General features: G+C 40.5%; 2 protein-coding genes across 2 annotated transcripts in view; one reads left to right on the forward strand and one right to left on the reverse strand.

Annotated features, from left to right (window-relative positions):
• The window catches only part of LOC142652087 (protein nucleotidyltransferase YdiU-like), a 35,301-nt gene extending 26,431 nt beyond the window's left edge, over positions 1-8,870 (forward strand). The window contains exons 17-20 of the mRNA XM_075827526.1: positions 2,415-2,494; positions 6,985-7,028; positions 7,319-7,398; positions 8,693-8,870. Coding sequence (XP_075683641.1) covers positions 2,415-2,494; positions 6,985-7,028; positions 7,319-7,398; positions 8,693-8,815 — 327 coding nt within the window. The 3' untranslated portion in view covers positions 8,816-8,870. The remainder of the gene's footprint in view (positions 1-2,414; positions 2,495-6,984; positions 7,029-7,318; positions 7,399-8,692) is intronic.
• Positions 8,871-18,097: 9,227 nt separating this feature from the next.
• APBB1IP (amyloid beta precursor protein binding family B member 1 interacting protein) overlaps positions 18,098-26,338 on the reverse strand; it is a 54,547-nt gene continuing 46,306 nt past the window's right edge. Inside the window, exons 10-13 of the mRNA XM_075828719.1 lie at positions 25,677-25,775; positions 25,049-25,151; positions 21,470-21,558; positions 18,098-19,003 (exon numbers count right to left, since the gene is read on the reverse strand). Coding sequence (XP_075684834.1) covers positions 18,440-19,003; positions 21,470-21,558; positions 25,049-25,151; positions 25,677-25,775 — 855 coding nt within the window. The 3' untranslated portion in view covers positions 18,098-18,439. The remainder of the gene's footprint in view (positions 19,004-21,469; positions 21,559-25,048; positions 25,152-25,676; positions 25,776-26,338) is intronic.

The raw sequence follows: 26,338 nt of genomic DNA on the forward strand, positions 1-26,338 counted from the left end.
ATAAAAGAAGGTTATACCAGGAGGTTATTGGAGATAGAACGGTTAATGTTTACCCGGTTGTGTCTAGAAATATAATCAGGCGGCGCATGTGACCTCAGTCGCTGTTAGGAAATGGCGCTGCCCATGTTTGCATCCTCGCACTATTTAAGTCCTATTGCCGGTCACGTGACAGGTTGACGGACATAATGACGTAGTGCCGGTCTCTCCATGTAAAAAGGTCTATGGTGACAGCATAGAGTCCTGATTGGACAAACAGTTGTTCGTCAGGTAGGGGGCGTGGTTTAAAGGTGCCATATACGGTAAGTTAATCATCATAGTGTGTATATAGTATGTATATATGTGTTTATGTAGGGGTGAATGCAGGTCAAGGGTTATAATGATGTAATGGACAAAAAACGATGAGGCGAGAAATGTAGACTAACCGGAATTGATATATAACAAAAGGATATACAGTCCTCAGTGTGTAATACAGAGATTGTGCATTCTGTGTGTCTCCTATACTTATTTCTCTGCACCACTATAGGTATATAATTTACTAAGACGGCTTGTAATATACATATCGTAACATCATTAATACCTTACTATATATGGTTGACTTATAACTGGTGCCATCTCCTGTTACCTCACTTTCCTTGTCATGTGACTGATTATGGCTCGATCCATTAGATTCGCTTGTGTACCGCATATAATATGTGTATCAGTTATAACTGTATTGGTTTGCAGTGCTATGCCTGACCTTGTTTCCTTCTAGAACAGGATGGATTTGTATATATAGTACAATTTATGTATATTTTTGCTAAGTTGATTTTTTACAACATTATTTTGTATTACTTTGTAGTGTCTGAGTTCAGACCGAAACTTTATATTTAATTTGGGTAACTACCTACTATATGGATCAAACAATATACATTTTTTTTAAAATATGCTGGAGTGCTAAGGTTTTGTTATATTATACCGGCGTGGAAGCCTACTTGGGCTACATTCACATGAATGTGACAGATTTACGCGCGTAAAAAACGTGGGTAAATCTGTCCGTGTGCGTTGCATTTTTGCATAAGTGTGCTTTGCGTGTGGCATGTGTTTTTTTCACTCACTTGCAAGCACTCCTTGTTTCTTTTTGTCAATGTAATTGATACGTGAAACACGGACCGCACACGGATGTGCGTCCGTGTGCTGTCCGTGGTTTTCACGCACCCATTGACTTCAATGGGCGACAAGGACATGCAGTGAGTTTCACGCAACGGACACTCGCTGTGTAAAAATTCAAGCATGTGTGAATAGCCCCATTGAAATCAATGGGTCCGTGTGCTGTTGCGTTGTTTCAACGCACAGCACACGGAGGAGAATCACGTTCCTCCGAATGAGCCCTTACGCACCGGAAGGTACAGAGTGCTATAGGATTAGAACACAACCATTCAAGACTAGACCTGTTATACAGTTTACCTCCATTTCCAATTGTAGAAAATTTAAGAAGTACCGTCCAACAGCAACACAAATAAAACAAGTCTTATATACAGCAATATCGACACATGTTTTTTCTTAAAGTGGCCATAGACTTAAAGAGTACCTCTCATCACCAATGGGGTACTTGTTTTATTTAAAAAATACATTTACCCCTTAATAAAAAAAATATTTCAGTAAATACATGTCATTCGAAATTGCAAATGACCGGACTCTCCGCAATAGTCGAGTCCAAACTTCTGGGTTTGGTGATTTTCCATATCACCTGCATCTTCCCACAATCCATCACGGCAGCCTATAGATATCGCGTTCTGTCTAAAAGAGCACCAATTACTGTATTAATATAGCAGATCGTGAAATTTTACGGTAACCAGCATGATCTTGCATTCTGAGTCTGTAGACTGTTGTAGGGGATTGCGGGAGGACAAAGGGAATGCCAGAACCAAAAAAAACTAGATTTGGATCTGACTCTTGCGGAGAATTGGGCCATTTAGCTGTTTTTAAAAATTCTTCAAATACATTTTTTTTTCTTTTTATAATTAAACAAGTACCATACAGGTGATGATATGTTCTCTTTAAAGATTATTGTCATATAGGGTTTCCACATTAAGCGTAATATATTAGTAAATTAGATGTTAGAGCACTAGCAAAAGTTTGGTCATTGTATCTTATTTACTAACAGAGTATCGGTATCTTTCTGTTTTGTTGTGGCGGACATTTTTGCCAACGTGACAACAGGAAGTTCCGCCATATTAGTTGTCACCTTTGAATTGACTTTTCAGAAACTGATGATAACTGTTACTCTGTGTTGGCATGTTACTATGATATTGATGATACTCTTCTGTTGATGTGTTATTAGGATTCATTACAATGAGAATTTGGGCCGGATTGATTTCAAATATTTTCACCATGTCACTAACTGGTGGTTTTTATGTTTTTGCTTATTGTTAAAGGGATACTGGGCATTTCATGATATCAGCCAACACATGGATTTCCCGGCATGGGTAACTGCATACCTACAACGATTAAAAAGGTAAAACAATATTAACACGTTAGTGACCACCAATACGCCTTTTCACGGCGGTCACTAAACGCTAGGCCGCCGCCCTTCTCTACCGTGCAGGCTGGAGCGGGTGCTTGGCTGTCTGACGACAGCCAGGCTCCTGCTCTGATGGTAGAGACCATGTAACCCTTTAAATGCTGAGGTCATTAGGTGGAAAGAAGGGAAAAAGTCAAAAGAGGTGCAAAGTCTGCTATAAGAGGGGGATAAGGGAGGACACAATATATCAATGGGACACGTGTCCCGAAAAACAAGGGCTTTGTATGAAAGTGTTTTAAAATGTATCATACATCCCTTAGATTTTTAATCAACCCTGACGCACTCCGCACAGCTTATCCCCCTCACCTTTCCCTTCTGAGCCCTGCTATGTGCCCAGGCAGCTGATAACAGCCACATGTATGGTATTGCCGTACCCAGGAGAACCCACATTACAGTTTATGGGGTCTATATCTCTGGTGGCGCATGCTGGGCACAATATATTGGACACTGGAATGGCATAAATATATAGAAAATTGCAAATCTCAGACTGCACCATCTGCTGCGCATTATCTTTTACACAATACCGGTGGGGTCAAAATGCTCACTAGACCTCTAGATGAATGTCTTAAGGGGTGTAGTTTTTAAAATGGGGTCACTTCGCAGGGGTTTCAACTGTACTGGAACCTCAGGGGCTTCTGCATACATGACTTAGCACCAGAAAAGCTCCAGTAGGCCAAATGGTGGTCCTTTCCTTCTAAGCCCTCCCATGGGCCCAAACGGCAGTTTATCACCACAAATTGGGTATTGCCGCACTTAGGACAAATTGGGTAACAAAATGGGGTATTTTGTTCCCTGTGAAAATAAGAAATTTTTATCAAAAATGACATCTTATTGGAAAAAATTTCATTTTTTTAATTTCACAGCCCTATTCAAATACGTGCTGTGAAAATGGTAACAACAACCATAAATCAATTCCTTGAGGGGTGTAGTTTACAAAATGGGGTCACTCTGGTGGGTTTCCATTGCTTTGATACCTCTGGAGCTCTGCAAATGCGACATGGCACCCTATAACCAATCCAGCAAAATCTGTACTCCATCAAACACATAGCGCTCCTTTCCTTCTGAGCCCTCCCATGGTCCCAAACGGCAGTTTATCACAACAAATGGGGTATTGCCGCACTCAGGACAAATTGGGCAACAAAATGGGGTACTTTATTTCTTGTGAAAATAAGAAATTTTATCAAAAATTCTACAGCCCAATTCAAATACGTGCTGTGAAAAAACTGTGTGGTCAAAATGGTAACAACAACTATACATGAATTCCTTGAGGTGTAGTTTCCAAAATGGGGTCCCTTTTGGGGAATTCCTACTGTTTTGGCACCTCAACACCTCTTCAAACCTGGCATGCTGCCTAAAATATATAATAAAACAGAGGCCCCAAAATGCACTAGGTGTTTCTTTGCTTCTGGGACTTATGTTTTAGTCCGCAAGCACACTAGAGACACATGTGGGACATTTCTAAAAACTGCAGAATCTGGACAATACGTATTTAGTAGTATTTCTCTGGTAAAACCTTCTGTGTTATAGAAAAAAATGGAATAAATGGAATAAAAGAAAAATGAAAAAAGAAAAATGAAATTTGCAAATTTCACCTCCACTTTGCTTTAATTCCTGTGAAATGCCTAAAGGGTTAAAAAACTTTCTAAATGATGTTTTGAATATTTTGAGGGGTCTAGTTTTTAAAATGGGGTGTTTTATGTGGGTTTCTAATACATAGGCCCCACAAAGCCACTTCAGAACTCAAGAGGTACCTTAAAAAAAAGGCTTTTGAAATTTTCTTAAAAATATGAGAAATTGCTGTTTATGTTCTAAGCCTTGCAACGTCCAAGAAAAATAAAATAATGTTCAAAAAACGATGCCAATCTAAAGTAGACATATGGGAAATGTGAACTAGTAACTATTGTGGGTGGTATAACCGTCTGTTTTACAAGCAGATGCCTTTAAATTCAGAAAAATTCTATTTTTTCAAAATGTTCTCTACATTTTGCAATTTTTCACAAATATACACTGAATATATCGACCAAATTTTACCACGAACATGAAGCCCAATGTGTCACGAGAAAACAATTTCAGAATCGCTTGGATAGGTTTAAGCATTCCGACGTTATTACCACATAAAGTGAAATATGTCAGATTTAAAAAATGGGCTCTGAGCCTTAAGGCCAAAACAAGGCTGCGTCCTTAAGGGGTTAACCCCTCGACGACATCCGATGTACTATTACTGAGCTGTCGTCATGGGGAAGTATGAAGCGCGCTCACAAAAAAATAAAAGTTATCATAACTGGTATCGCCACATCCGTAAATGTCTGAACTATCACCATATAGCATTATTTAACCCGCTCTGTGAACGCCATAAAAATATATATATAAAATGCACAAATTGCTGTTTTTTTTATCACCTTAGCCCTAACAAAAAAAGTGATCAAAAAGTCGCATATATTAGTGAAAACTACAGCTCGCTCCGCATAAACTAAGCCCTCAAATCGCTAAATTGACGGAAAAATAAAAAAGTTATGGCTCTCAGAACATTGAGAAACAAATGTCTTTTTTTGCAAATAGTTTTTTTTTCTAAAAGTGGTAAAACATAAAACAAAACATATAAATTTGGTATCGCCGTAATCGTATCAACCTGTAGAATAAGGTGCACATGTAGTTTTTACCGCCTGATGGATGCCGTAAAAACAAAACCCCCCAAAAAATTGGGTAATCGCTGTTTTTTTCCCATTTCACCCCACAAATAATTTTTCTTCAGCTTCCTGGTACATTATGCAGTACAATAAATGGTGCCAATAACTACAACTTGTCCCGCAAAAAACAAGCACTTATATGGCTATGTCAACGAAATAAGTAAGCAGTTCTGACTTTTGGAAGGCGGGGAGGAAAAAACGAAAATGAAAAAACTCAAGCTGGACGTTTCTCCAAGGGTTAAGGAACAATCATAAAACATCTGACAATTCTATATATTAGATATATTAATTAAATATTTTAAATAAAATTCAAAAAAATGAAGTTTTATTTTGATGGTTGGAACTCCAAGGTCTAAGTCTCCAGTTAAACTATACAATTCTGCAGCCGCCACCAGGGGGAGCTTACTGCATACTGTTTATACATTGAACTCAATAATAATACAGTATGCAGTAAGCTCCCCCTAGTGGTGACAATATAATCATGCATGTAATTTGGAGCTCTGTATCAGAAAAATAAAGCGTGAACCTTAAGAATCACAAAATAATTTTGGACCTAAAAATGACATGATTTAAAAAAGTAGAGATTCACTTTAAGTTTCAGCTGGTCAACTAGTATTCATGGCATCAAAACTTACAAGACGCAAGAGGAGCCAACGCTGAGCAATGCCTGAACTCATAAAGCTCCGGATCTTGAACTCTTATTGGTCATTGCCTAAACATGCACATAGTGACGTGTACAGATAACACCCTATAAATGCTGGAATACTTCTGCTTCCTTTGGTCTTTCACAAAACGGGAGGAATGAACATGTATACAGGGACTTCATGTCTTGATTGCCCATCACAAATTGATGGTGTTTAAATGACTTTTAACATGAAGCATGTGCATTAAATACCGACATCTGCATTGTTATTAAGTAAATGGTGTGTGACGGAGCTGGAACCCAACATCTCCGAGTACTTCCAGATGCTTAGGTCAGCTCTAGCAGTAGCTACAGTGATCAGAAGCAATGAACACCATCCACTGAGCTATGCTCATGTAGAGATCCGGTAAGATAACACCAGTGTTCTTGGAAGATGTGTTTATTTTTTTGTTTTGTACAACCATAGAAAATATACATTAGTATGAATGATGAGGTAGTGGAAGCTGCTACTGTAATAGAACAGGCTGTGTAGTGGCACTTAATCTGTATCAGTCCCTATTACAAGAAATCTCATGTCCGCCCATTGCCGGAGCTAAGGATTCTGTAGATCCAGAATGTCGCCTTAGATACCGCCTATTAGGTAGGCCACACATGAAATAATTTATAGGGAAAGTTATAGGAAAAAAAAGGATACAGGGCGCTCCTCTAAGGTGATAACGTAGGTTCAAAAACAAATGGCTCATACAAAAAGGAGAGGAGGGGGTGTTTGATAATACAGGCACCTTCTACGGTTGTGCAAGCTGATCGGCACAACTCGAACTTCTAGCATGTGGAGACCATAGATTGGCAGTCTGCTGGCCTTCGGAGTGGGCAACGGTAGCTAAAGGGTCAGCGTGGTCCGTTGTAAGAAACAGTCCGAAAGGAGCGCCTTCAGGAAGGAGTGATTCCTTTTTGCAAGTACCTTTCGGACTATGAAATAATTTCTGGCTTTATATGTTGTCTGCAGAGACGCCTTAGTCTGTAATATACAGTATATTGTATTCTTCAGATAAATCCAATCAATATTTTATATCTAATTTTCTCTTTTTACTTAGTAATCCAGATGACTCGGAATCTAAAAGAAGACAACGGATGAAAAGTAAGATCTGTGACGGAAGCATTGGGACCATAGTTTCTTGTTGACTGTGCCTTCCCATTGTTGTTGTACTGATTCAAACCAGTGACCATCTAAACACCTCAGATCTGGTTGCTGAAACTGTTGTTATTGCCAGATGAATTTGCAGGCGGCCAAAGAGCCCCCCCCCCACCACTATGACATTCATATGCCCAACTAAGTTATATGAACATGGGTCACCCGGTTGGAACAATCCATTTAAAGATAAGATTTTTTTTTACTGTATTTAACAATGAGCAACTTTTTGTTCACAGCTACTAACCCTAGATATATATTGCGGAACTGGATGGCAGAATCTGCAGTTCGTAAGGCAGAGATGAATGACTTTTCAGAGGTTAGTTTGTATTGTTACCTTTAATTCACCTCCACACAACATCCATCCATCTATCTATCTATCTATCTATCTATCTATCTATCTATCTATCTATCTATCTATCTATCTATCTATCTATCTATCTATCTATCTATCTATCTATCTATCTATCTATCTATCTCACTATCTCATATCTATCTATCTATCTATCTATCTATCTATCTATCTATCTATCTATCTATCTATCTATCTATCTATCTATCTATCTATCTATCTATCTATCTATCTATCTATCTATCTATCTATCTATCTATCATCTATCTATCATCTATCTATCATCTATCTATCTATCTATCATCTATCTATCTATCTATCTATCTATCTATCTATCTATCTATCTATCTATCTATCTATCTATCTATCTATCTATCTATCTATCTATCTCATATCTATCTGTCTGTCTGTCTGTCTGTCTGTCTGTCTGTCTGTCTGTCTGTCTGTCTGTCTGTCTGTCTATCTATCTATCTATCTATCTATCTATCTATCTATCTATCCATCCATCCATCACTGTCTGTCTGTCTATCAGTATCTACAGCTATTATTGGGTTATCAAAGTTGTGTATGTGTGTGAATCAGAAATTGTAAAAAAAAAATGAAGCAGTAAAAATATAAATGTTTGTATCATACATGTGACTGAGCATATAAACATCAGGATATAGGGATACACTATATAAGTATATACAATGTGTAGTGGCCTATTTGAAGATTGTTTTATGTCTAAACTAAAGGACCTTCCAAAATAAAGATTTTAAAAGGGGCCTTTAGTGTTTATTAAAATGTGAAAAATGTAATGTTACTTCTATACTGGAATATAAGGGCTCAAAGTTATAGGTTCAACTCCTGAGGCTGCACTACTGAGAGATTCTGATGACAATATGTCCCCATCTGATTACTGACAGGTGCAGTGTTGTGATGAGGACCTTGTGTGGATCCAAATCACCAAATATTATAATATCTACATCTTACTTGGCTTGAATAGTGGCCGCTAAGTGTGGGGACATCAATGGGAATTTGGATCCATAAAAGACGTCCAAGGCAACATTGTTCATGACGGAAATGAGAAAGGATCAGGGGAAGACAAACTTATACTTCTCTGTTTTTTTCTGGATTCAATCCTATGTTTGCATCAAAACGGGCCTCTGTGAACAAGGCTGGACACTGAACCTTACAGCTATTTGAGTTGGGTTAAAGGGGTATTCTGGGACTTGCTTTGGAAAATAAGAAAAGTTTGATAATATTACTCACTCTTCCACAGGTTCACCTCCTGCAGAAAGTATTACAGCGACCTTTTCAAACGCAGAAGATGGCTGAGCTGGCAGGATACTCCCAAAAAACTCCAGAATGGGCCAAAGACTTGAAAGTCAGCTGCTCCTCCTGATACAGCCTTAAACCTTGTATTTAAGAATTATCAATAAAATCATGTATATAGCTCATCGCTCCATGTCTTTGTCAATGCACAATATATACAAATGCTGCTGTTAAGCTGCCCGGTCTATAGGGGTATTAAAAAATAAGTGAATGCACAGCATATGGTTATAATGGGGTATTCCAATCCAGTGAACTGGAACGAAAAGACTCAAGCACACGGTAGATAGACCTCTGGGACCCCCACGATCTTGAGAATAAAGGGGCCGCAGCACTGTGCTCCTTCACTGTATTTCCCTACACAGCGGCGCCCCGCTCCAGTTTTCTGCACATCCGGATGGCTGTGCAGGAAAAAACTTAGTAGGGGGTGCAGCGCTAAATTAGCCCTGCGGCCCTTTTATTATTCGGATTCGTGGGGGTCCCAGAGGTCGGATCGCCACTGCTCATGAAGTGATGACATATTCTAGGGATATGCCATCACTCTTTAAAGAGGCTCTGTCACCAGATTCTCAAACCCCTATCTCCTATTGCATGTGATCGGCGCTGCAATGTAGATAACAGCAAAGTTTTTTTTTTTTTTAAAACGTTCATTTTTGGCCAAGTTATGAGCTATTTTATATTTATGCAAATGAACTTTGAAATAGACAACTGGGCGTTTTTTTCCGTTATGTCCAACTGGGCGTGTATTGTGTCAGGCTGACCTGTCCACAGAGTTTAAGGCAGCACAGAGTATTTCAGGAGCCGCGTTCTGCTCCCGTAGGTAAACGGGGTAGCAGCACTGCGAAGACCGCACGGAGAATTCACCGGCGGTCAGGATAGAACGTAGCAGCTAGATGAGGGGAACACACCCAGCTGCTAAGTGAGACACAGCAGAGCGCGCTTTCAATACAACCGTGCTGTTAGCTATACAGCTGACGGCTATCAGCCGTGCAGTAGGATCTTGTGCAGGGTGGTGACTTGCCAATCATGTGAAGGTGTTATTGAGGACAGGAGTGGAGGAGAGGTAACAGACTGAGAGCTACGTAATGGTAAGAGCAGAGTTCACAGCAGCACAGAATATTTCAGGAGAGGAGCGTGCACATGTTGAGGAGTGTATGATGCTGACTGGTCACGGATTGGTCAGCATCATACACATAAACACGCCCAGTTAAAAACACAATACACGCCCAGTTGGACATAACGAAAAAAAAACGCCCAGTTGTCCATTTCAAAGCTCATTTGCATAAATATAAAATAGCTCATAACTTGGCCAAAAATGAACGTTTTAAAAACAAAACAAAACATTACTGTTCTCTACATTGCAGCGCCGATCACATGCAATAGGAGATAGGGGTTTGAGAATCTGGTGACAGAGCCTCTTTAAGGTGGGAATAACCGTTTTCAAATGCCCCAGGTATGAGAGGATAGGTTTTAGCATACACGAAAAAGGAGAGAGCACATATATGTCTTCTTCAAGAGACACACTTCAAAATATCTAATCTGAACAGATCTCACTTCTCTCAGTAATTCCACTCTGAACCAACAAAGTCTCTAAAGATGTTTGTATTGGCATCATTAAATATACCTCCGTCACTACACTAGACGTTAAAAAAGATAATGATGCTAAACTATTCTTCCTGAAAAGCAACTTAGGCACCCAATCACCATAGGTAACATCTACACTCCCAACGCTAATCACATAACCTGGCGAATAAATGCATTAGAAGAACTCCATATATTTGCAGAAGGCGGCTCTATTCTAGGAAGGGATTTCAGTGCGGTGCTGGACCCATCCCTAGCCCCTTAATGACCAGCCTATTTTAGACCTTAATGACCAAGCCATTTTTTACGTTTTTCCATCGTCGCATTCCAAGAGCTATAACTTTTTCATTTTTTGCGTCGACATAGCTGTATAAGGTCTTGTTATTTGCAGGACAAGTTGTATTTTTTAATAGCACCATTTTGGGGGACATTATTTGTTGATTAACTTTTATTAACTTTTTTTGGGGGGGGGAATAGAAAAAAACCTGAAATTTTGCCACGCTTTTTCCCGTCTTAAATCTACGCCGTTTACCGTGTGATATAAATAACACAATAACTTTATTCAGCGGGTTCTTACGATTGCAACGATACCAAATTTGTATCGTTTTTGTATGTTTTACTACTTTTACACAGTAAAAACGCTTTTTTTCAAAATTATTTGTTTTTGTGTCTCCATGTTTGAAGAGCCGTAACGTTTTTATTGTTCCGCCGATGCAGTTGTATGAGGGCTTTTTTTTGCGGGAAGACTTGTCGTTTTTATTGGTACCATTTTGGAGTAGATGCGACTTTTTGATCACTTTTTATAAAAAAAAATTTAAGTCAGGATTCACAGAAAACAATTTTTCCATAGTTTTTTATTACATTTTTTACGGCGTTCACCGTGCGGGTCGTTACGGACGCGGCGATACCAAATATGCCTAACTTTTTTCATTTATTTTGTTTTTTTTAATAGTGAAGCATTTTGTAAGGGGAAAAGGTGGGTTTTTCATTTTATTTCAAATTTTTTTTCAAATTAACTTTATTAAACTTTTTTTTAACTTTTTTACTAGTCCCACTAGGGGACTATAATATGGGATTCTGCGATCGCTATTATAATACACTGCAATACTTCTGTATTGCAGTGTATTACTGCCTGTCCGTTTAAAACGGGCAGGCATCTGCTAGGTCATGCCAGAGGCATGATCTAGCAGGCATTCATGACAGGCAGACCTGGGGGCCTTTATTAGGCCCCCTGCTGCCATAGAAAACACAGACACTCGGCGATCGTATCGCCCGGTGTTGTTGGGAGAGAGAGGGAGCTCCCTCCCTCTCTCCAAAACCACTCAGATGCGGTGCTCGCTATTGCGCACCGCATCTGAGGGGTTAAACATGTGAGATCTGGCAGCTGAGAGCAGGGAGATTTGACGGCTCCCTGCTCTGTTTACTTATCCTGATGCAGTGCCGTAAAAAGGCATATGCATCAGAATAAAGCCCGTTAGTGGCCGCCGTTTAAAGGCGTATTGGCGGTCACTAACGGGCTAGACACCACGACAGCTGTTACTTCACTTTCCTACAGATCTTTAGCTAAACTTAAACGGACCCGAAACGAAGAACATTTAGTCGATTCTAATAAATACTTCAATTTGGACAAAAGAGACTACACACATTTCTCTGCACCTCATAGATCATACCAGAGAATCTACCGCATTTGTGTTCCACATAATATCCTCTTTAATTGTAGGCAACCCTTTATTTATTCCCACGTTTTCTCAGATCACTCCACATAGGAATACACCATACCTAATACGCAATCTTTCACCAAAACCCCTAAATTGGAAACGAAATGAAATTACTCAAATCTCATGAAAACCTCACAAATCTGAAGTCCAAATGAGTGGAATTCTTTGCAATAAATTACCTTAATGACGCAAGCATTCATACCTGGGAAACTCACAATATGAGAGGGGATTTCATAGCCTTGGCTACCCATGTGGAAAAAGAACATAACTAAAAACTCTCTACCTTACTAGCTCAAATATCCAAGCATGAACGCGTCTCCAGAAGAACCATATCTGACACCGTTCTCGGATATCACACTACCCTCCATTTAGAGGTTAAGAACTTAACCTACACTCAGCCAAAATCTTTTATGCCCATGGAAACAAGCCCACAATTTTTTTTATTTCATATTAAACATAGAAAAGCAAAGTACTACATCCCCTTTAAGGCTATGTTCACACGGAGTATTTTGGGGGAGGAATATCTGCCTCAAAATTCCGTTTGGAACTTTGAGGCAGATATTCCTCTCCCTGCACGCCGATTTTCGCGGCAATTATCGCGCCGTTTTTCGCCCGCGGCCATTGAGCGCCGTGGGCATAAAACAGCGAGAAATACGCTTTCTCTGCCTCCCATTGAAGTCAATGGGAGGTCAGAGGCGGAAGCGTCCGAAGATAGGGCATGTCGCTTCTTTTTCCCGCGAGGCAGTTTTACTGCTCGCGGGAAAAAGACGCCGACGCCTCCCATTGAAATCAATGGGAGGCGTTCTCGGGCCGTTTTTGCCGAGTTTTGCGACGCGGTTTCCGCGTAAAAAAACTCGGCAAAATACCCCGTGTGAACATAGCCTTACATTCCAATGGTAGACACTCTCAACTAACTACTCCCTTGATAGCAGACAAATTTTGGAACTTCTTCTCTGACCTCTATAACTTAACTAAATCGGACTAACCTGATATCACAAGTCACAAGCTGGAACTGAGTAGGGAATTTCTATCGACCATAGACCTCCCTTCTATTTCTCAACACCAATCAGATAAGTTCTCAAAAATGTCCCAAAAACCATGCCCATGACCAGATGGACTTCCCCCGCCTATTACTTATTCTTCAAATCTTCGTAACATTACTACTTGGTCAAACTCTTTAATAAATCTCAAAATAATCTGTAAAAGTGAGCTTTCCCTTGAGCTTTTTCACCTTTCCCCCTCTACGTTGAGCTGTCGTAACCTTAGATTGCTAAGGCCGGTACACTCTGTGGCTAGACTTTTGCTGTCAATCATCCTGGGAATCTTCCACCGCTCCTACAATAGCGCAATGGACAGCAAAGGTGGATAATCTACACAAGCTGGAGAAACTAGCTCATTGGAAAACATGAATCCTGACCCTTGTTTGTCGCCTGACCTGTCTTTTATGTGGCCCAAAAAATGGTAGTTTGTCGGCACCAGGTCTCCCTGTGTAAACAACATGATGCAAAACGCATGTGGGTGATCGATCGTATAAAAGATCGTTCGTCCCCATACATTCTGATCATTGCTCCATTTGAAAGATTAAACGAGCGCCAATTGACATGCTTTTACCAGCGCTCGTAGACCGGGCTCGTAGATCTGTCCCTGTTAAACCAGCCATTTTTATAATTGTCCCACCTTATGTTTATGGAACATACTCTGATGTTTTAGTGGTTGTTCACCACTATTCGTAACAATACATACTTGCAAAAAAATATTTTTCTGGATTGTGTTATATATATATATATAAAGAAAAATGTAAGAAAAAACGCACGCGCAACTGCACCAAAGCTGCACTTCATGGGAATAAAAATTGTGCAATTTTTAAATCGTAATATTGAAATGATCAAACATATGTAATACATATAATTAATTTTGCCTGTGAGCATATGCATTCTGCAATCTGGACCTGTTGCTTATTTCTGTAGAAGAAGATGTCTGAAGTAGTAGCACTGTGTACAATGTATATATGGTTTCTCTCATCCGTTCCAGAAGATCTTTTTCTTAGCAAATTGAACCCATCTATAATTACTCTCATCAATTACGTGCCAAGCGCAGCTGCCTGAACAGGTCTGTGTTAATTTGGAGCAGGTGGTCATTGTAGGTAACGCCAGACCCTCCTGCCTGTAGCGTTAACACAGCAAACTGCATTGCTTGCCAGCATCTCTTCCGGACAGATTGCTCTCACCCAGGGTTATATTCACAGAGAACGATTATTTTACATTTGACAGTTAATTTTCGGCAAAATTATGAGAGTTTGTAGAATTTTAAGTGTTTCCTATTAAGTCATTAGCATAGCAATTATGTTCACTTTTTCACCATGCCCATCTAGTTTCTTGGTCAGCCAGATACAGCTTAAAGGGGCAGTTGATCACTGCGGGTCAGACCTGGTACCCCAGCAATCAGCCGAAATCGCCAAGGAAGTTTTGTTCAGCTGTATAGGAAACCCCCTTTATGATGTTCATATACTGTATCTTAATAGGACAGATGGACAGGGATTGTCTTGATGAGACAACCTCTTTTTACCATCTTCACACAGTTGCATTTCTGCATCCGTATTAAGCTAAAATGTGAACGTATTATGTTTGTGTTAAACTGGCCTAAGGCCTCATGCACACGGAGCCTGTAGGGTGGCACCCCAGCTGCAGGGACTTTGTGTTCCTGCTGTGCCATGCTCTGTTGGGTGCCACATGGTGGTGATATTGTTACAACATCGATCAGCAAATAATCTCCTTATGCCGCTGTATGGAGTCATATGAAGTAACAGTAAGGCTGGGTTCACACAACCTATTTTCAGGCGTAAACGAGGTGTTTTACGCCTCGAATTACGCCTGAAAACACGACTCAAATACGTCGGCAAACATCTGCCCATTCATTTCAATGGGTTTGCCGACGTACTGTGCCGACGACCTGTCATTTTACGCGTCGCTGTCAAAAGACGGCGCGTAAAATAACAGCGTCGTCAAAGAAGTGCAGGACACTTCTTGGGACGTAATTTGAGCCGTTTTTCATTGACTTCAATGAAGAACAGCTCCAAATTACGGCCGTAATTGACGCCTCGCAAAACGCGAGTACGAGCAATTACGTCTGAAATGCAGGAGCTGTTTTCTCCTGAAAACAGCTCCGTAATTTCAGCCGTAATTGTCGTTATCGTGTGCACATACCCTAAGGGCCACATTTACCTCTACGGGTGACCTATCATAAAATTGAGCCAAAATACATCTGTGTGCTTGAGGCCTTATTCACATAACATATCTGGGGGGGGGGGGGGGGTGGCAGATCTCCTGGGACACATATAGAAGAATTCTTTATATATTTTTCACAGTTTTTATTGCAATAGGAGATAGATTAAGTGAGGAGGAGAAGATGAAGGGAGGAATTGTTTAGTAATTTTTGTGTATTTTCTACATTTCAGGTGTACCTTACATTTCAGATGACTTTTTAGAATAGGCTGTTATATATGTGTTCATGAGGAATAATACTATTTCTGACAATTATATGACTTGTATGTGTAATTTTTCACCAGCTTTCCCCTCTGCAGGCTCTATCTATAATTCTCAGTTGTCTCTAACCTAGTGGCTGGAACCTAACTGCTGTCATGTCTGCCATACATTGCACAACATAGTGAACAGAACATCCTGCTCTCCTGTCTCTTTGTAGCACATCATCAGTAGCAGCAGCATGGAGGACATTATACAGCAGTAATGAGCAGTGTAGCTATGAATCCAGCACTGGAGTGAGCTATGACACTAGAAGCTGTTGCAGTGTCTCTGTGTGTCTTTCTGCCTCTTTCTCACTCTACTACTGCTTCCTTCCCCCCTCCCCTCTCTTTAGACTGTTATGGGCAGCTGTAACCTGATCCCTTAGTGATCCGATAGTCCGTCTTGTCTTGAGTAGACAGATTTAGCCGTAAATGAGTAATTGATCAGTTATGGGGAAGGGGGGAAGGAGTCTCATTAGTGGCGAAAGAGACATTTATCTCTAGTAAGATACATTTCAAAGTTTCTTATAGTCACTTGTACTATTGATTTATGCCACGGTTGCGGAAAAGTTGGTGACCATTTAATGTCCCTTCCTCTTTTTTCTTCTGCTGATTTTTATATTCAGTCATTTCTATATTTTTGGCAAGGGTAAATTAAAAGAGTTTTACATTTCAGAAGGCTAGAACCAGAGGACTGAGCAGAGAGAACTAATTATGAACTAATTGTGATTTAAAAAAGTGATGTGGCATGTTTTGCATTTTATTTTTGGATGTTTTAATTAAGAATTTCTTTCCCTTACAAGTATATTTCCTATGCTTTTCTATGCTGGATAAAATGAATTTTACTGTATAAATATATTTTGAAAAGCTTAATCATTTTGACATCTCTGGCTGCAGCATGAGACAACAATTACTCTATTGATTCCGTCAAAACAACGGAACCCTTGCACAACGGAGACAAACGGGAACCATTGGCACCAGATCCATCACCATTCAATGGTGATGGAAATGAAAACCTATGGTTTCCGTTTGTGTCTGTCAGGGCTCCGTTCCGACGGAAAGCTCAGACGGAACGTCGGAACGGAGCCCTAGCGCAGATGTGAACGAAGCATTATCTGTGCACTTGAATGGAGATGTGCTTCAGTTCCTTGAATAGTGTGTAGCTTAATCTCAGGATCTTCTAGACTCCCTACCAGATAGACACTTCTCTAGAACTAGACGGAATACCTCAGACTGAATTAGCAATGACGATTTGAGCACCAATGTAATAAAAACAATTCTTCATAAATCATAAAATATAAAAAGAACCACATAACAAATCTTCACAGTTCTTTACACACAGACCTTGTAGAGAAAAACATCAAAATTCAGAAAGATAGCATGCTCCAGCTTATATCCAGTAATAAATGTGAGAATTAGCATATACAGATCTCCTTTGTACCTCCACATTTCCTCTGGCATACGTTTCCTTGCAGGTATGTTAACTGTTGCCATAGCCACATCAGTCGTAGTCAATAAAGCAATATATATACTCCATAGAAAAAAACTATTCTAACGCCTTTATAGATGCCATAAATTCCCATGTACATTTTATGGCAACATTCTCACCAGGACAATACTTGGCTATGCTCAACCATCCCCCAAATTGTACTTCTAGTTAGGGGTATGGGTGGCATTTACCAACAGCTAAGTACCAAAATATTAAAGTACCTCAAAGATGTGGATGAGACTTAAAGGGTTGTCTCGTCGTGACAATCCCTACTCTAAAAACAGTTATGGCGGTCATCCGGTGATCGTGGCCGGTGTGGCTCCTGGAACCCCTATGTTCAGCTGTTATCACTGGAGAGAGTTTTGTTTGACCATACATTTTCACTGGCCAACCATGTAACACATGGACAGGCTGAGTCCCCCATAATTAGAGCTGTTCTTCCTTAGCAACTTTCCGCTTGGGCTCATAAAGGGGAGTCCTGACCAGGAGACTCACTTCTATGATGTCCATATGTCCTAATAGGACATATGGACAGGGGTTGTATTAATGAGACAACCCCCTTAAAGGGTTTTTCTACTTTGGATCATTTCTATTTGTTCCTTCTGGACACCCAGTAGTAATCTGTAATCTGTGGGGGAAACATTGCAAGTGTACAATTCCCCTGCAGTCCCACCACAGGGAAGATTAGGCATCCCACAGTTACCATTGAACTCAATGGGCTGTCCGTGTAATGCATGGACCTTCTGAGCCCTTCAGAGAGAAAACCCCTCTCCGTAGCGACATTCTGCTATGGCTAATAGATGAGGATTCTGAATGAGGGATCCCCTCTATTAACTCAGAATTCCCTAATAAGGTATTTAAAAATAAGTTTTCTAAACCAGACAACCCCTTTGAACCTATGCTATCTGTGCATGGTTTTGTTAAGTACTTTACATAGTACTCCGTGATACAAAGAACCGTGCTACCACTATTGGGAATAAATTTGTGGCTGGACCATACATCGTGATGACCATACAAGACCCTAGTTTCCAAGAAAAAAGTGCACCATTGTCAGATAAAAAGTATTTTTTTTCCTTTTTAACCCAGCATCTTTATACACACACGCAAAAAAAATGTTTCTGATGACGTCATGTTAGAATATAGAAATAGTTTTCGTTGACAGAGTTGCTAGATATCACTGTTATGGCTCCATTGGGGCCAGTTCCGCACACCTGTAAATAAACCCTGACAGTGAATTGTGCTGAAAACAGAGGGTGGCAAGAAAATTTGTGTTTCTTGATTGTTGAAGCCCTAGTTTTCCTATATTATACATGTGGTCCTATATAACAGTGTACACTATTTTTACAATGATCATTCTTCATCTCCTTCTTACACAAGTATGGCGTCCATTTAGTTTGTGTTTTCTCTCTTCTTCTTTAAAGCTTTCATCAAATCTGACATAAAATCTGGTTGACCACCAGCACTCCCATTTGCATCTGTGCTTTGTTCCTTTGACATTAAACCTCTATTGTCATTCCTTCTTGGAGGATTAGGTGGCTGCTTTTTCACTGGAAGCTGTGGTGGAGCTGAAGCAGTAGGTGGCGGTGGTGGCGGAGGAGGAGGTGGTGCTACAGGGGCACCCGTGGTTGCAACTGCTATTTGTAGCGGAGGAGGTGGAGGATAACCAGACGTAGCATTAGGTGGTGGAGGTAAAAAGTCAGGTGGAAAATCAAAGAAGTCAGCAGGAGGAGGGGGAAGGAAATCATCATCCAGTTCTGAAGCTTCTGGAGGTTCAAACTGAGGTGGGGGTGGTGGCAATGGCATGTTTCCACCTGGTTTGGCTTTATGTGGTAATGGTGGTGCTGGCACTGCACTGGAAGAGGATCTTATAGGTGCAGCTGGAGGCTTTTTCGCTAATGTCGGTGTTGGTTGTTTAATAGCTTCAGGCTTGGAAATCTCATTTAACTGTGTGTCCTACAAGAATAAAATGCAAAAGAACAATCCATGAGATCCAAAAATATTCATTATTTAGTTCTTGCATACGGGTTCTACTACAAAAGTGTGCACCGTGGGAGCGCAGTGATATCTTTTCATTTGCCTATCCTATTTCTGAAATGCGGGCAATAACATTTAGACCACGGCTTCTACCTTTCACCATTGTCCAATCTTTGTTCTGCGGTCTTACCATTTGCCAGAAAGGTGATATGACTGAGAGTATCAATAGGTCTACACTTGCATGGCCTGCCTCAGGCAGTCTACCAAATCCACCATTAATAATACTGTCTTCAGTAATAATCTCAAACGCATAAGTTGGAAGCTCTTGACAGCTATAGAGAGTGAGGACAACTTGGTAAGGCCAGGTTCATACAGGGCATTTTGTTGACATGTTTGATATATGTGTATATATATATATATATATATATATTTCTTTTTTTTTCTTTTTTTTTTCTTTAGTGTCATTAGATATATCAAAAGTCAATGACAGGGGTCCATGAATGGAGACTAATCATGAGAATGAAGGGGCAAAGCTCGCTTTCATGCATCAAGTCACGTTTCAAGACTCCTTGGGTCTGGCATTAAAGTTAGAATGCCTCTTTCTCTGAAGGAACTACACTATATTGCACAAACACCCATTGATTTGAATATACACTGTGTAATAATTAATTTATCCTGTGGTGGCGCTGCAGGGAAACACTGTTAGTTTTCACCACAGATTACAGCTGATCGCTGAGGGACAGTTTGTGATCAGCATATTGTTAATAGACCCTTCTAACAAGTAGAGACTGTCCAAAATGGACAACCCTTTTAATTTAATAGTAATCCACCTACAGGGGGCACCAGAGAGACAATTTTCTATCTCCAGGAGGATGGCTATTTTGCATTCCATTTAAATAAATGAGATTGTAGCACACATGGCATGGGTCCCTTTATTTTGGTAATAGATGGAGCTCTTTGTTCAAGGACCACCTCACTACCATTACTTTAAATAGATATAATATAGTTTACTCAGTAATAAATGTAATTCCGGGAATCTGTCTTCTTGATATGAGAAAGATCACTAGAGGCTGAATTTCTAAAGGACAGTTAATAGCAGAGAATACTGTTAATTTCACAGCAATGTTTCTATAGCATCGTGTACAGGTCATTGTCTTGTAATTCATCATTTAGTAATGCAGCTTATTTGTCATCACTGAACCTTTAGTGTGAAAAAAAAAGAACAACTTGGAGATTCATGTATAAGTCAAATGAGAAAAGAACAGAACATAATTTTCTCAATGCATTATAAGTAGAAATAAGTAATGCAATGGGGGAGATTGATCAAAACTGATGCAAATGAAAAAAGTGGAGTTGTTGCCCATAGTAAAGCCCCATGAACATGACCGTAGATTTAGTCCGCAATTATGGACCCATTAATTCCTATTGACCACGGACCACGTATCTTTGCAGGAAGGTTTCCGGGCCGTAGAAAGCCTCCACAAAAGAGCATGGGCCGAAAATGCGGGAGGATGTCCACGGCTGCCAGCGGCCGACTGTGCCCGTAATCGTGGAAAGTGATTACGGGCACCGCCGTGTGCATGAGGCCTAACCATTCAGGTTGTTGCTTTCCAAAGAATTATTGAAAAGTGGAATCTGATTGGTTGCTATGGACAACTACTCCACTTTTCGCTCTAGCACCCACTGAATAACTTCTGAAGTCCTGATTGGCTTTTGCAAGACACTGCGCGTTATATGTTAAACACACATGATAGGTGCCAGCTGGGTAGTGCTGATTTCATATATGTGTGGCGCGAGATGACTAGCTTTGGAAAAAAACAAAACATGAGTTTGTGATACTCTGTCACGAGATGTCTATGCTAAGTGTGGCCAGTGGTTGTGATGTGAATTGCGGTGTGTCAAGGGTTTTGCTAGCATGTCGCGATATTGTATTGAATTTGTTTCATGAGAAATTGGAGTCCTTAACCAAGCAAATATAACAATGGACACATCTGTATGTTTATTCACACTGATATCTTTCTCTACTTTACTGTTAATGTTTAAATTAATGTGAATGTTGATTTTAATGGGATTTTTCTGATGGCACACACCATCAATTACCTCCAGAAAGCCTCTGTTCCAACAGATTTCTGATACTTTTGGTAGAAAGAACAGCAGTCTGCTACACTCTTCTACCCAGTGTAAAAAATTGCAAACCTGATGGATCACATTAGTAAATTCCGTTATGAATTAAAAGTCCGCTATAACTCAGTCTTGATGTGTTAATGATGGATCCGTTAGAAAGTCTTGACGCAGATGTGAATGGAGCCTATACCCATAACAATGGCAATACTAAAAAAATATATTAACATATTATGAATGATATATATATATGTATATTGGAGTGCTGCCTCTTAATTTTTTTTGGATTATTTTTTGGGGGATTATATAAATATATATATATACCTTAGCTGCTTCTCCACGTTTCCAGGCATCTGAGAAGCTTGAGCTGACATTTACATTTTGAGGTACTTGTCCATTTCCTTGAGCTTTGCCTAAAATAACAAAAAAGAGAGTGAATGAACTAACGAAATAATACTGAATAAAAAAAATAATAATAATAAACAAATATATTTCCAAATTAATGGTGTTTAAAGAGGCTCTGTCACCAGATTTTGCAACCCCTATCTGCTATTGCAGCAGATCGGCGCTGCAATGTAGATTACAGTAACGTTTTTATTTTTAAAAAACAAACATTTTTGGCCAAGTTATGACCATTTTTGTATTTATGCAAATGAGGCTTGCAAAAGTCCAAGTGGGCGTGTTTAAAGTAAAAGTCCAAGTGGGCGTGTATTATGTGCGTACATCGGGGCGTTTTTACTACTTTTACTAGCTGGGCATTCTGACGAGAAGTATCATCCACTTCTCTTCAGAACGCCCAGCTTCTGGCAGTGCAGACACAGCCGTGTTCTCGAGAGATCACGCTGTGACGTCACTCACTTCCTGCCCCAGGTCCTGCATCGTGTCGGCCACATCGGTACCAGAGGCTACAGTTGATTCTGCAGCAGCATCAGCGTTTGCAGGTAAGTAGCTACATCGACTTACCTGCAAACGCCGATGCTGCTGCAGAATCAACTGTAGCCTCTGGTGCCGATGTGTCCTCGCTCGTCTGACACGATGCAGGACCTGTGAGTGACGTCACAGCGTGATCTCTCGAGAACACGCTGTGTGTCTGCACTGCCAGAAGCTGGGTGTTCTGAAGAGAAGTGGATGATACTTCTCGTCAGAACGCCCAGCTAGTAAAAGTAGTAAAAACGCCCCGATGTACGCACATAATACACGCCCACTTGGACTTTTACTTTAAACACGCCCACTTGGACTTTTGCAAGCCTCATTTGCATAAATACAAAAATGGTCATAACTTGGCCAAAAATGCTCGTTTTTTAAAAATAAAAACGTTACTCTTGTCTCCATTGCAGCGCCGATCTGCTGCAATAGCAGATAGGGGTTGCAAAATCTGGTGACATAGCCTCTTTAAATGGTATGTCCTCCTTGGAGCACAATTGTACAGTTTATATATAAATATAATCGACATAAAAGTAGATGTTGTAAATACATTGCATTCTTTATCTTGCAATGATCCTAAGGGCTTATTCAGACGAACGTGTAATACGTCCGTGTTACGAGCGTGGTTTTCACGTGTGTCGCACGGACCTATGTTAGTCTATGGGTCCGTTTAGACTGTCAGTGATTTTAACGACATGAAACTCACGACATGTCTTATATTTGTGCGTTTTTCGCGCATCACACACTCATTGAAGTCAATGGGTGCGTGAAAATCACGCGCAGCACAAGGAAGCACTTCCGCGTGACGCGCGTGATTCGTGCAACAGCAGTAAAAACTATGAATGAAAACAGAAAAGCACCACGTGTTTTTCTGTTTACAAACATACAAACAGAGTGTCATAATGATGGCGGGTGCGCGAAAATCACGCAGCCGCGCATCATACGCTGCTGACACACGGAGCTGTTATGGACCTTTTGCGCGCGCAAAACGCCGTGTTTTTGGGGCGCGCGAAACGCACACCAGCCTAAGTTACAGTCTGTATTAGGCGGTAATCACACGTTCGGTTTTTGATTCCGTTTCTTAGCCAAAGCCAGGAGTGGATATAAGAGACAGGAAACATATAAAGATAAAACTGGTAAATTTACTCTCTTGTCTATCCACTCCAATGTTTGGCTGAAAACCTGTTTTAAAAACTGGAATGAAAACTGAATCAAAAGCTGCATGTGTGAATACAACCTTATACTGCAAAGCTTCTTTCATAATTTTGCTGGTGGTCTTCGGAAGCTTGTCTCTTCTAATTGTTTAGCTGAGCTCCCATAATGCATTTGTCCAGTTATTTATTTCCTACATCAGATAACTGTACATTGATGTATCACTACACTTGAATGCAAATTGCCTGAGAGAACTCTGTGCAGAACTAGCAAGGAACGCAGGGAGATTTCAGCTCTGAAACCTGTAAGAGTGTGAATGCAGCTCTGGAATATAATACAGACTGTAATTGAGGATTAGTACTGCAGTGTATTCCCAAATTTACTCATTTTTTAATGTAAATAAATTCTATATGTGTCAAAAAGAAACTATTTATAGGCCATTACTATAAGGGCTGATTCAGACGTGCGTGGCGTTTTGCGCACGCAAAACACGCTGCGTTTTGCCTGGGCAAAAGCCACTTGCCTGCTCCGTGAGGCAGCATCATATGATGCGCGGCTGCATGCTTTTCGCGCAGCCGCCATCATTATGACACGCCATTTGGATGTTTGTAAACAGAAAAGCACGTGGTGCTTTTCTGTTTACATTCATCCTTTTGACAGCTGGTGCGCGAAACAGGCAGTTCGTACGGAAGTGCTTCCGTGCGACCAGCGTGGTTTTCACGCACCCATTGACTTCAATGGGTGCGTGATGCACGAAATACGCGGGGATATTGACCATGTCGCGCTTTTTGTGCAGTGGACAAACGCTGCGCAAAAAGCACGGACTGTCTGTACTGCCCCATAGACTTGTATTGGTCTGTGCGTGGCGCGTGAAAACCACGCGGCCTGCACGGACGCAATACACGTTCGTGTGAATCCACCCTAACAGTTTGGGCTGTGGGTCAACGGGAGTTATAGTCCACCTATGGAAATGTTCAGAGCTACACATTAGGGATGTCCAGTTCCAGCCTTCCTCTTTAACCTATATGTAGATCCCGTTCTGCAACACCTTGACCTCTAAATTTACAGGTATCACTTTCAATAATATACCACTACGAGTAGCCATACTTAAGGACGACATCCACGCCCAGGCATACCATTGGAAACATAGTTTGCGGAAGATGAGTGCTCACTTGGGCTAAACCCTAAACTTGCATAAATCTAAGTGTTATTCCTGAAAATGCTCCAGCAAACCAATCTGTAAATTTCAAGCTGTCTTTGACCACTACCAGATTCGAATCACTGCCAGATTATGACCACCAGTTCTTATGCCCATTTTCCTGATGTCTACTTAAACAGTTTTGGTGAAGAGCATTGACTAAGGATAACGCGGATGACTTTTTGAGGTCATAGTTAGGGTCATGTATCTAGTATGTGGTCACCTTTGTCAGTACATCTTCCCTATAATTGCTTGAGGCATAATATGGCAGGGAGGGCAACTATAGAGTTAAAGAGCAGTATTCATTTGACCTGCACTCTAGGGTTCCTGTTTATTCACCCTGTACACGTTCGGATAAAGATACCCATAACTTCTTTATCTGTTTCTATGTGATTCCCCCAAGGACTGGACTGATGTGACGCTAGGCTGACTTCTGTTATTAGCCATTATGAATGCAGAAGAATAACCCTAAAGCTAACCTAAGATGATGGCCCTATGTATTTATTTGACATTAGACCGTCCAGCATCATAGTCCAAATTGTCATCACCAAATGAAAGACATTTCACGAAGGTAAAAAGAGCGAGAATAACTAGCAATCATTTTATAATAAACTATATATAATGCTTACCTGCTGTGCCTGGTACTGATGAACTGCTGAGAGCGGACCAATGTGAAGCAAGGCCAACTTTGTGGACAGCCGCCTTATAGTTGTCATATAACGTTTTTCCATACTGGAAACAAAAAAAGTTACATTTGCTATTAGTTTAATATGAGAATATTTTGGAACCGGGGGATGGGAAGAAGGCTTTTGAGGGCTCCTACCAGTGAATTCATGCTAGTCACCGGAGATTTTTTTCTCCTGTATGGTACTTCTGTATGGCTAGCGCTTGTCAATGTGCACAATGACTTCGAAGGCCTCCAAACGACATCATAGAAATTATGCCTCCCAAGTTCTGAGATAAAACTCCAAGGCCTGACCAAGAGTTGGGTCTTCAGGCTCATCGATGGTATCCTATTGCCAGCACTGGTTGTAAGAATGGTGGCACGTCTTCTGAAGAATTATATTGCAGCCACATGTCTCTATTCTCATACCAGGTCCTCTTAGCTTGGGGTCATTGTGGTTGAATGAGACTCATTTTTTATTTCATTTAAATAATTAAACATCATTACCATGTGTCTGCAGAAACATCCCAGAAGCGAGAGGTCCCCACACATGAAGTATATTGGATTTGTTGAGGGGTACTTTATTCTCTTACCTTTGCTATTCTTATACCAGTCACCCACTGGTGGAGAGCCCATGGGTCATCACAGCACAGGTATTTTATATATTGGGATTCCTTTTGAATTTGAGGATGCTACGAAAATAATGTAACAATTAGCAAAGCGGCTTCAATGCATGGTAAATGGTAAAGGCCATGTATAGCTTCTCATATCATGGTAATATAAATTTGGTTGCAGATATAATACATGTTGTATATATTCCCTACTGAATGATAGATTTCGATGTCACTGACTGGCTGTCATTAGGGTTGGACTGGCCCAACAAAGGATACTCTGGTGGGCCCATGTTCTGGCATGGCAATGGTGTTGAGACACAGCAGGGTCTATAATGTTGAGCGGTGGACACCCCCGTCTGAAGCTGAAAATGGAGCGGATCCCTTGATAACGTGTATGTGTACGATGCTAACAAGAGAGTTTATGGTAATATAAAAAAATAAACGTGCTGCTCTGTATAGCTGGAGTGTGGGTCATCAGAATCGTGTCCTCTGTTGGATCTAAGGAAACCAAAATTCAACCCTGCTGGCCCCATAGGGAGTACTGTGTACAGATGTAGTGAGGTATGAAAGGTATGAAGATCTTTAATAAAATGCAATGAGCAACTTCTAGAGAATTTTCTCCTAAAATCCTATGGTACACA

Source organism: Rhinoderma darwinii, chromosome 5 (assembly GCF_050947455.1).
Source record: "Rhinoderma darwinii isolate aRhiDar2 chromosome 5, aRhiDar2.hap1, whole genome shotgun sequence".
Lineage (NCBI taxonomy): Eukaryota > Metazoa > Chordata > Amphibia > Anura > Rhinodermatidae > Rhinoderma > Rhinoderma darwinii.